The 12,752-nt window shown below is 42.4% G+C and overlaps 1 protein-coding gene across 1 annotated transcript in view; it reads left to right on the top strand.

Annotated features, from left to right (window-relative positions):
• Window positions 1–1,417: 1,417 nt before the first annotated feature.
• The window catches only part of LOC126457518 (von Willebrand factor C and EGF domain-containing protein-like), a 183,019-nt gene continuing 171,684 nt past the window's right edge, over window positions 1,418–12,752 (top strand). Inside the window, exon 1 of the mRNA XM_050093855.1 lies at window positions 1,418–1,548. Within this exon, the coding sequence (XP_049949812.1) occupies window positions 1,512–1,548 (37 nt within the window). The 5' untranslated portion in view covers window positions 1,418–1,511. The remainder of the gene's footprint in view (window positions 1,549–12,752) is intronic.

The raw sequence follows: 12,752 nt of genomic DNA, 5'->3' as shown, positions 1-12,752 counted from the left end.
CATCATTCACAGCAATGCCCCACCGTTGTCAGGCCTGCATTGATGCCACTGGCCACACCCCATACTGAAAATATGAACCAGTTATGGGAATGTGTGCAAATCCGTTAAGTAGGAAAAAACGGAGAACATTTTTGTCTACCGTTATGCATGTTGCAGTTGTCAACGTTCTGTATTCTTTACATTATTTCTGCTTTACTATCACCTATTTCCACTACTGTTTAGTGGCAAAATAAAGGCGACCTTGCAAAAGTTTCGTTTGTTGCTTTAATTTTGGACAGCAGTGTATATTTAAATATCTTCAACATTTCTCGGCCCTATCAGCAACTGTATAAATATTAATTTTAATTTTAATAATCAACAGCCTCAGTTGCACCGTTTACCTAGAATTTACCTAGGTTTCAGTCGGGATAACCCAACCTTCTTCAGAATAACAGCAACTGCCGTTTGTCCATAGTGGACATCGTCAAGCTAAAACTACAAATCCATAAATTATCGTCAGACTGTAAAAACTTATCTGAGACTGCCTCGGCCCCACTTCGCGACCGCGATGCGGCAGCCAGGAGTGCTGTACAGCACAAACGGTAATTACTGTTATTCTGAAGAAGTTTGAGTTATCCCGAATGAAACCTAGGTAAATTCTAGGTAAACGGTGCAACTGCGGCTGTTGATTATTAAAATTAAAATTAACCAATGTGTATTTTTGCTGTTCGTGCAGTAAAACTACGGTATTAGGGACGACGTTTTAATTTATTACTTCGTTACTATTATCTGTATTCGCAACACATTTTGCAGACGGTACCCACATATAGCACTGGATGTAGCTGCAAAATGGTATCTTTTACGAGACGTCGTGAACATTGAGATGCATGAAAAATTAGCTTTCGCTTAAAACGGGGTGCTAATTATCCAGAAAATACTCATCCAGTGTTTGATAATCAGAGCACTTAGTGACTTCCAAAAAACTTTAAACATAATTTCAAAAGTTTTCTAAGCCTTTTCTTGCTAACGTGATTAATGATGTCGCGTGTTGCACCTTTGGAGATTTAAATTAAGTGCTGACATGCGCTTTAATGTTTCATATCGTCTAAGCCGAAATTACCTTTGAAAGTTACGCATATTGGCAAGCGTAAGGAAGAATGAGTCGAAAATACAGCGTTCAACAATCGCGCAGTGGTTATTACAGTTCAGAGGTAGACTTAAATGCAAAGGTTGGCAATTGCTGAAGCAGTTACGCTACTTTCGCGGGGCCTTCCGACTTCTGCCGATTACGGACGAAGGAATACAGAGTTTAAAAAAATCAACCACCTAAAATACAAACAACGCACAGTTATGCAGTGAAAATGGCGGTACTTCACCGGTGTGGCAGACATGGGGAAAATTAGCAGCTGCCATCCTTCCCTGTGCGCTCAAGCTCCGGATTGGGACAGGTATCGGCGTGGCAGTGGAGGGGCAGACATGACATCACGAGGCCGAAGGAGACAGCTCGACGCAGTTATCGTTCGGCTCTCACGATGTGCGCACGTAGCGGTGCAGTGTGCGCATATGTCGGTGAGTACAGACGCTGCGAACTCATGCTCCACTCATCATGCGAGGCATGACGTCGTGTCGTTTACCTGTACGCCTCAAGTTAAATATATCAACTTTGGTACCGAAGTAGCTCGTAGTGCTTGGCAATTGTTGAAATTTGTTAACCTATCCTTTTCCGATAACACGGTACGCGATTCCGAGTTCCCTCACGTCGAGTATAAACGAAGTTTATATGAAAATTGCACCTTGAGCAGTTCCATGAAGAAATCTAAACTAGTTTCTCGGGACAGGCGCATTTAAATGAACTGAGCGTCCGTATAATGCAAGCGTGTCGTAACCATCGAATGTGTTTTTAATTCATTCTCAGTACAATTGTTTGTCCACGTCTTCGAAGTATTGTACCGAATAACGACAAATGCAGTACTACTAGCCAGGAGCAGCCTAGCCCGTGCAGGGATGTGAAACAGCAGTAAAAGAAACAATTCCTTTGGGACTGCGAGCTGTAAACATTAAGCTACTCCAGCGGTGTATGCAAATAAGTTTTATAGTTAGCGTCAAACAAATGGCAATAACACTTTATAGAATGACGCAAGAGAGTTGTAAAATGAGTAGAAAAATAATTTATTATTAAAAACAATCACAGCATAAATTTTGAAAAGATGATCTGCTTGCAATAGCGGACCCAGGAATTTTTAATGGTGAGGTTAATTCCCAGCCCGTCGCTGGGAACGTCCTTATCTGCGTGTTGCTTCTTCAGTTTCCGATCTAAATTTATTTTTCTGCATCTGTCATGAATGTTATCTATCAAAAACTGAAAGAGAGTACTTTCATGAAGCGCAGAGAACAGAGGCAATAACACGTCAACAACGTCTTGTATGTGGATTTTCGCGTAACGATCTCTGAATCCTGAAACTATTCCAGCCCCCCTCACATGCAGAACCAGTTAGGCCTTATTCACTGTTGACATACCGAATAGTACGTACTTTAAACAGTTGAGCATTGCCGTCACCTGCGATTCTGCTGCTTTGTAAGAGCTAGGACGCCAAAAATAGTGCTGGTGTCAGATTTAGCCAGATCCTCTATCCATGCTCCTCATTTAATCCTTGCACTTCTATGCTTTTTTCCGTACTTGCGTACTTTGTGAGCGTAAGTAGATACCTTAACATGTTTTCATGTACCTTCTATTGTCGTAATAACATAAATTTGCGTTTTTAAACTTCTCCTTCTGCAAAATACAATGTGTTTATTTTTCTGCTCACCCGGCCATACTTCAACACCTGTCATTTTCTGTGAGTCTATTTATTTTTGTAAAAATATTATACAAATTTCGTGGTTGTTTTCCTGTTTCAGACCTAAAATTCACAACTGCATTTTTAAATTTTTAATTATTCTCTTGAAAACTGTTAATTGTGGAAGTAGATTTGCACAGCAAATTTGTAAACAATTTCTTCTGACTACATTGCAAATGATTCTGTCAAACTACAAAAAGACATAGAAACTAGATGTGCAAATTCACTTTCGCAACTAATGTAATTTTCAGGCGAACAATAAAAAATGCACGTGTTATCGTTTTTAGGCTTAAAGTGGAAAAGCAGTCATGAAAATTGCACAGTAGTTTCAGAGAAATAAATGGATATCCACAGAAGATGACACATAGGCGTCGAAACGTGTTTCAGTAGGTAGAAACAGAAATATTTTGTTTTACTGAAGGCAGTTTTGTAACACGCATTTAATTCGAAAAACTGAAAATTGTAAAAGCATCAGCATTACCAGTGATCTAAAATATTGCAAAATAAACTGTAATTTGTTATTCTTTTCCATCAATTTTTCCAGCTGCACACTGAAACTTCGACAGTTGTCTGGAACATACTTTTTTTGATGGCAAAACATTTTTTAGTCAGTTGTCAGAATAGATACTTTGTATGATACTTTTACAAAGATAAGACGTGTATATTCTGGAAGTTTGTTTCTATCAGAGAAACATTAAATGTGGGGGTAATAAACCGAATCGCCATATAATTATTCCAGTTTCACCGTCAGGCCAGCTTACTAACTCTGTGATATTCGGTACTTATTTATAAGGTTGTCTTGCTGTCATTGGGAAATCAGTGAGCAACAACCCATGTATTGTAAATAACATATTAACTGTGATAATTTTCGTTGCTGGTCATCGCGGTTTCAGTACCATACTTCATAAATTCTGTAGTCATTTCCTTCAGTCATGTTCCCTAGCACCTTGTATATCCCAAGCGCACGAACAGCTTGTAGGCAGCCCAGCTGGCCATGACGGTCTAGGGCAGAGGCTACTAGCTGAACTGTCGACATTGACCACTGTCCACTTGCCTCCAAACACCGAGGCGCCCAGGAATTCGCTGACAGAAAATTATATATATATATATATATATATATATATATATATATATATATATATATATATATATATATATGAATATTTTTTTCGTCGAGAGCAGTGAAAATCTTTCGATGTAATTCATCTTTCGTTGTAATCGTATAATAATACAAATAGTAACAACAGGCTTTTTGCAGGTGACTATAAAAAACTACATAAATATCCGGTAAGACCTTGGCAAGAGTTCAAAATAAGATTGGTATCTTACTTTAAACATTCAGAAATATAAAACAGGGCAGAATTTCTTTCCAGCAAGCCAGAGTTTGAAGTTAGGGCACAGGAAGAAATCACTAGCATTATGCAAGTGAGAGAACATTTTTTGCATGCAAACTTGCGGTTTTTTTTCAGCCAACGCAGATTTCTCAAGATTTAACAATGAAGCATAATAAGGTCCAGTTGTGGTTCTGCCTTTTTCCAAGTAATATATAAGGAATATTCCTTGGGAATTCCAAAAAAACCGTCATTACTTTACCAGCCGACAAAATTCTTTGCCATCTTTGATGCAATTTCAGCAACTTTGGTCCATTGGTTTGACTGCCGTTTCGACTCTGGTGTGTAATGATGGATCCAAGTTTTATCAATAGTCACAAATCGGCGCAGAAAATTTTGTGGATTGCATGTAAACGTCGCCAAACCATTGCGTTGACATGTCGTGCCAGGTGCGCTTTTGTTCGACTGTGATCAGTCGCTGCACCCACTTTGCGTACGACTTCTTCATAGCCAATTCTCCGTGCACGATATTACGCACTAGCCCGCTCGAGATGTCTACAGTCTCAGCAATCTAACGAATCTTCATTCGGCGATCTTGCATTACACCATCATGGATTTTTGTCAGTGGTTTCCTTGTGGTACCTCAGTTGGACGGCGGGGACGCGCTGCGTTTTCGGTGCTTGTCCGATCTCGTTCAAATTCATTAGTCGAAAAGTAAATGGTCTTCAATGATGGCGCAGAGCCCGCGAGAACTTCATCCAGTTCTTTTGATTTGTGTGGTAGTATTTTCCTTAAAATGAAAATGTTTAGTAACAGCACGAAACGCGGTTTTTCCTTGTTTTCAATTGCAAAAGACACGCTGACTAATTTAGGTGGCTGTCAATGAACCGTGCGCTGTACACTGTTGAAAGTCTTTATACGATTCTTAGAATATTCAGGCTTACCAACCGAAGGGGGAGATTGTTTGACGTCCCATCAACGAGATCATTACAGATGGAGCACAAGCTCGGATTCGGGAAGAATGGGGAAGGAAATCGGGCGAGCCCTTTTGAAGGAACCACTCCGTCATTTTCCTGAAGTGATTTAGGAAAAGCACGGAAAATCTAAATCAAGATGGCCGCACGTGGGTTTGAACCGTCATCCTCCCGAACACGGGTCCGTGTGTTAACCAATGTGTCGCCTCTGTTTGTGCTTACCAACCATGAAGACGCAACAGAAATGGTCTTCCATGGAAATTTACCCAGACTTGTCAGACCACCCTCGTAATATCCTATGACTGCTATAACAAAATCCCAATTGGAATTAGTCAACTCATAACAAATACTTGGGTATAACAATCAGTATGGAGATGAAATTGAATTATCACATAGGCTCAGTAGACTAGCAAGCAGTTAGCAGATAATAGTTCATTAATAGGATGCTGGGAAAATGCGGTCAGTTTACAAAGGGGGTGCTTCAAAACACTAGTTTTATAAAAACGGAAATGAAATTCAAATAATTTGAAAGCCCGCTAAAAAGCTCCATTCGAGTCAAGAGATGCCTGTGATGTCACTCGCTAGCTCGCCTCTTCTACTGTCATAAATCTAATGTACAGTGATGTCTTGTTTTGGAATTTTTATTTCGGAAAATGACATACAAATGGTAGGTAGTACCACGCTGCAAAAATACCAGCATAAAACGCTTGAAAAATAGTTTTTGAGTGTTTCAGAGAACGAGAAAGAGCGTAGAAATTGGTTGCACTTGAATTGCTCTAATAGTAATTATAAAAGGTGGCAATTTTATTTACGCACTGTCTTTTAAATAGATATGATGGTATCTGATACTCAAGTACAAATGCGAAGAAACGTAATGATCCTAAAATGCTTTAAATTCTTGCTATGATTTAATCTTTAAAATTTAATAATTCTCTTCCTGTTAATATTTAATTAACTTACGTCGTTCAGATTTCGTAACGCTGACGGCATTAAAATTTAAAGTTGTTCAGTCCCTATTTTGTTTTCTTTCAGTTGGTGCAATGCTGTTCGCTTTCAAGTCTACACATTTATAAAAATCAGGTCCAGGAATCACTTTTGTGATCACGATTGAGATTTAGACGGTATTCGCGTAATAGTACTGAATAAGAGTTATCGTTTCCGAAAGATGCAGGTTAGATTAAAGCTGTGTGCACTTTTGCGCATATAATGAAAATATTCCTAACACGTCGCATAACAAAAAGTAACATGCGAATCACAACCGTGGTCAATCGAAGAAAATACGATGACATAGATGTTCTCCGCTGTTATTCAGGACAGGTTTAGATTAAACACCGCAATTTTCAGTCTTTAGAAATCATAAGACGATACACTTTAGAGATATTTGTTTTGAATAACTTGTATTTACCTTTTCTTATACAATATGGTGATTGTCGCAAGGATTATCTCTCTCATTTTTATAGCCTTTAGCCATTTTCATTACATACATCGATTAAGAAGAAACTTTTCTTTCTCTACCGACCAGTACGAGAACAAAATCATATGTAGTTTCGTAGTACAAACAAAGCTAGTTTATTCCGTGCACTAGAAAACTTTGATTCACTGGGCATAAAAATTAAAATAATAAAATTACATTTTTAATATCGTCAATTCTTCTTTATATCATGAAAATAAGGTTTGACATCGTCGTAATATTTTTCATCGTTGTAGCACTATACACTGTGCCGGCAAAATCCCACAACGTCGATGCCAAAGTTCTCTTACTTAATTTAAAATGTTTTGCTTTCTGAAGGTAACATCAAATCACCTCCGAGACACGATTTCTCACTGTTACAAAGGAGGATAGCGTCAGTCGACGAACTTACTCTTAGTAAAAATTATCGTTATACGCACTTCTTTGCACATTATTGGCAGCTAGACTGAAAGAGCGGTGAACTGTCTGATATTAAAAGATGATGTCCATAGGTCCTTGATTCGAATCTAGCCTGCAACAATATTTTAGCTTATTTATAAAACAAATCGACAGTACTTCCATATGAAAACCAAATCACAATTGCAGAACTTCACAGCACCGATTAAAAACAGTATTATTGTTTTCCTTGGCGTTTACATGCGCTTACATTTGCAGTAGCTGTTCACTCACATCATTTTCAAAAAGATATTTTCTAGTTTGTGAACACACTTTTTACTTTATTAGAAACAATGCCTTTATCTTCATACAGTCCAGCTAGGATCCTTATTGCTTAAGCTTCTGAAGTTTAATCTTACATAAGATGAAGTCAATTTCAGATACTGACGTTAGTTTACACTCAAAAACAGCACAGCTCTTACGTTTCTTACCTGCATGTTGCACATGCTTTATACCGCTGCGCATAGAAAACCTCAGTCCTACACCTTATTTTACTGCGGGAGTATCGTGATATCTTCAATACTAGCATTTCTTTTCAAAAAAAAGGTAATTGTTTGTAAACAAAGTAGATGCATTTGTCCTCATTTGCCCATTTCTCAGACTAAGATTAATGTGAAGCTATATACAATACATCCCACCATCGAAACAACTCCTGCAACCAGTTATTGCTAACGATATATTCATATTTCGTGTACAACTTTTAAAAGTATATGACCTCATTGTATACGCCGTATGCGTTATCCGTTGCGCCACCGAACGCCTGCTCAGTACACTCTCTGGTGTCTTCCATAGAGGAACCGACTTACATAGTATTAAGTGATTGATATAAGCATATGCTACAGCCTCTATATCCATAGGGACCACGAAGACAAAAACAGACTAACTACAGCGTGCACACAAGCATTTAAGCAGTCGCTCTTTCCGCACGCCGAACGCGAATAGAGTATAAAGGAACTCTAATATGTGGTATAGTCGGAAGTGTGCTAATTCTCATGAAGTTGAGAGCGTTTTGCAGAGTATGCCTGTAGATTAGGGAAAACTATAGCCTTGTGATCCATTCGGTTACTGGACTAAATAATTAGCATATGATTTCTGAAAATTTTCAGTTTCCCATCGTAGCAATGGAAATGAAAATTTCGCTATTCAGTTAGTATAGCAAAAATGCATTAATAAATTATGTACAACTGTACCGCTGAGATACCAACCCACTGCTGTAGAGATGATTCTCGTTTTTAAGTTCCGTAGACGTCAGAGTAATGGGCTAGAATCAATACAAAGTAAATTGTTGAGAAAGCATGTGCAGCTGAGATAACGTTAGTACTTAATGTGACAAGTGTATTGGACCTCTTTGCTTTATAACAGGGCAGTGATATGAAACATTATCTTGTTATTATTTGATGAAGTTCCACACATCTTGCTGCATTGGAGTCCCCCTTGGAGGCCCTTTCCAGTGCCACAGAAAAGAATTATGGAATAACAACTCGTTATAAGAGTAATTACAGTGTCCCGTTATGCTAATGTGCCCTTCTTGTGGGTCCAGGGGTAAGAATAGGCCAGAGGTATTCCTGCCTGTCGTACGGGGCGACTACAAGGACTCTCACACGTTTCAGCCTTTATGTGATGGTCCCCTGTATGGTTTGACCTCCATATTTCAAAATTTTTGAGGAGAGTGAGCCAGTTGGGGAAGGGCGCCTTACATGGTGCATTGTGTCTATCATGCATTGAGGTCTTTAGCCCACTTTCTTATCGTCGCATTTCAGTCCCACTCATTCTACATTTCTTGAGTGGGGATACATTCTTGGGTGCGTTTTCCACCATGCAGTACGCAGTGTCGCTTTCTGTGCTGACGATGACCATGGACTTTGTGGTGTTGGCAGAAGAGCCAACACTGTGTTTCTAGAGGAGGCCGAAATGCACGCGTTTAATTACACGCTGACTGGCGTGAGGTCTGGAACAGGACAATATCTTGAGATTGCAAATAAAGTACGTAGATGATATAATAATTTAATCCACAATTGTAGAACATCTCTCGTTACGGTACATGCTTCAATATATTAATTATCAATTGAATACGGCGCCTTGCTAGGTCGTAGCAAATGTAGCTGAAGGCTATGCTAACTATCGTCTCGGCAAATGAGAGCGTATTTGTCAGTGATCCCCTTCTGGCAAAGTCGGCTGTACAACTGGGGCGAGTGCTAGTACGTCTCTCTAGACCTGCCGTGTGGTGGCGCTCGGTCTGCTATCACTGACAGTGGCGACACGCGGGTCCGACGTATACTAATGGACCGCGGCCGATTTAAAGGCTACCACCTAGCAAGTGTGGTGTCTGGCGGTGACGCCACAGACTTCTTTGCACCTGATATCCAGCACGGTAGCCAGTCCATTCTGGTGGGGCCGCTATGTACCCTGTTGGTTGTAGCCCCCTGACAACACACGGGTTGCTCTGCTGATGCCTGCGCCGTTAACTCCACATGTATGCCAAGGAGTAGATGCCCATCCACCTCGGGCATCAGGACTCCCAGCAATGGTCATCCTGCCAGGTGGCCCTTGCTGAGGCTGGGTGGCGCCTGTGGGGAGGGCCCTTGGTTGGAGAGGGTGGCATCGGGGCAGATGACACGCAGTGAAGCATGGTAAATCATTTCTTGCTGGTGGCCAGCCGCCAGCAGTCTCTAATCTTCCTAGAGCTTAATTCAACGCTCAGAAATAAGATCCAAAATAGTTCCCCTCCCTGGCCACACCACGGGAGAAGCGAAAGGCTAAGGATGGCAGTGGAACTTATTCATCCTGGTACCTTGTCTGATCCAGTGCTGATAGGAATCCTTCATGTCGATGAAGCCTCAGTTTTTTGTTGAGCATTTAAAGGACAAGTTTGGGGAGGTGGAGGGCTTGTCCAAAATGCGCTCTGGGTCAGTCTTCATCAAAACAGCATGCTCTTCCCAGTCACAGGCACTACTCACCTGTGACAATCTGGAGATATTTCTGTTTCCATCATGCCTCTTAACAGCTTGAATATGATTCAGGGTCTCATATTCCACAGGGAACTTCTTTTGCAGTCTGATGATGAGCTGCGTGCCAATTTAGAATGAGGTGTTCACTTTGTCTGGCATGTCCATCGAGGTCCGAAGGATAATAAAGTTGCCACTGCTGCCTTCATCTTGGCCTTCGAGGGTGACACATTACCCGAAAAGGTCAAGGTGATGGTCTACTGCTGTCATGTCAAACCATATATCCCTCCCCTGATGTGGTATTTTAGATGCTGGATGTTTGGCCATATGTCTTCCTGGTGTACTTTCATCATCACATGTCGAGATTGTGGACGTACTTCACATCCAAATACTCCATGTACCCCACCTCCTATCTGTGTTAAATATGGAGAGCATCATTCCCCTTGCTCATCAGACTGTAGGATCTTACAGAAAAAAAGAAAAATCGTGGGTTACAAGACCCTGGACCAATTGACCTACACTGAGGCCAAGAGGAAATTAGAACGACTCCATCCTCTGCGAATGACTTCCTCTTATGCCGCTGCTACGACAACAATGATAGCCCCATCAGTTCAGCGAATTCCAGTCAGCTGTGAGCCCTAGGACTACACCTGCCCCCTTGACCATGGTGGGGCGCTACCCTCCCTGCTGCTCCTGCAATACCTTCTTTGGGAACAACATCCCCCCCCCCCCCCCAACCATCGGGGACGTCCATACCTACTTCTAAGCTGGAGAAGTCTAAAACTTCCCAGGTTCTTACCAGTGGCACAGCTGACACCAGCCAGTGGTTGCAGCAACCACAGGTAGCTGGTCGTAGGGCTTCACAGTCCTCCTCAGTCAATGAGGCTGAATCAGTGAAGCTCTCTTAGCAGGACAAACGTAAGGGACAGTGAGAGAAACCAAAAAAGCAAAAGACCCCCAAGAGCTAAGGCACTGCGATGGCACCCACACCACCACTACCTACAAGCTCTGCGTCTGAGGATGAGGTGAAGATTCTGGCGTTCAGAGGACCTAGATCTCACTGGACCCTCAGACACAATGGATATTAAATGCTCAGGCAATAAGTTGGTGGTAGTACGTGACCCTGAGGCGTAAACTGCCGCATTGAGTGTTCCATACTTTCCCAGTCTCACAGTCATCCAGTGGAATTGTGGCAGTTTTTTCCGCTATGTTGCCGAGCTACGCCGACTGTTAAATTTACACCTGCTTTTTGCGTTGCCCTCCAGGGGACCTGGTTCCTGGCAATGCAGACCCCCAGACTGTGTGGCTATAAGGGATATTACAGGAACAATAGCGACCCCTGAATGTATAAGCTGCACTAATTGATCAACTCCCTAAACCTTTCCTACTTTTGGGAGATTTTAAAATATGTAATCCCTCGTGGGGTGGCACTGTGCTTACTGGCCAAGGCAGAGATGTCGAAACTTTGCTATCTCAGTTTGACCTCTGCCTCTTAAATACTGGGGCCACCACACATTTAAGTGTGGCTCGTGGTAGTTGCTCAGCCACTGATTTATCAATATGCAGCCCAGGACTACTTCAATCTACCCACTGAAGAGCGCATGACGACCTGTGTGGTAGTGGCGACTTCCCCATCTTCCTGTCACTGCCCCGGCATGAGGCCCACAGACGCCTGCCTAGATGGGCTTTTACCAAGGTGGACTGGGAAACTTTCACCTCTGCTGTCACCACTGAATCTCTCGCACACGATAGTGTGCCACAGTAGTTGGGCAGTCCCATGGTGGTCACCAGAAGTCGCTGAAGCAATTGAGGAGCGTCGGCGAGATCTACAGCGGCATAAGTGGCAGCCTTCCGTGGAGCACCTCATAGCCTTTAACGCCTCTGTGCCTGCGTTCGCCAACTTATCAGACGACAGAAGCAGGAGTGTTGGGAGAGATACGCCTCGACTATTGGATGCCATACGACATCATCCCTCCGCTGCGAGTCTGGGAGTAAGAATAGGTCCAATATATTCCTGCCTGTCATAAGAGGTGACTAAAAGGAATGTCGCACGTTTCGGCCTTTATGTGATGATCCCCTCTAGGGTTTGACCTTCATTCTTTAAAATTTTCCTGAAGAACGAGCCAATTTGTGAAGGGCGCCTTACATGGTGCATTGTGTCCATGGTCCATTGATATCTTTAGCCCTCTTTCTCGTCATCACATATCAGTCCCACTCATTCTCCATCTCTTGGGCAAGGACATCTTCCTGGGTGCGTTTTCCATCATGCACTATGCAGTGTCGCTTTCTGTGTCGACAATGACCATGGACTTCTTCGCACCTGATATCCAGCACAGTAGCCAGTCCATTGTGGTGCGGCCACATTGAACCCCGTTGGTTGTAGCCTCCTGACCACACAGGGATTGCTGTGCTGATGCCTGCGCCGTTAACTCCCCACCTATGCCAAGGGGTAAATGCCCATCTCCCTAGGGCATCAGGACTCCTGGCAATGGCCATCCTGCCAGGTGGCTGCAGCTGGGTGGTGCCCATGGGAGGGGCCCTGGTTGGAGTGGGTGGCATCAGGGTGGATGACAAGAGATGAAGTGTAGTCCATCATCTCTAGCTGGTGGTGAAACACCAGCAGTCTCTAAGCGATCACAAGCTCAATTAAATGCACAGAAGTATGACCCCAAATTGTTCCCCTCCCTGGCTACACCATGGGAGGAACGTCAGGCCAAGGGTGGCAGCAGTTCTTATTCGCTCTGGTACCTTGTATGTTCGAGAGCCGATGCGAAATTTTT

This window comes from Schistocerca serialis, chromosome 2 (genome assembly GCF_023864345.2).
Source record: "Schistocerca serialis cubense isolate TAMUIC-IGC-003099 chromosome 2, iqSchSeri2.2, whole genome shotgun sequence".
NCBI classification, from domain to species: domain Eukaryota; kingdom Metazoa; phylum Arthropoda; class Insecta; order Orthoptera; family Acrididae; genus Schistocerca; species Schistocerca serialis.
The sequence above is the reverse complement of the archived record's forward strand: the minus strand, read 5'-3'. Positions and strand labels throughout refer to the sequence as shown.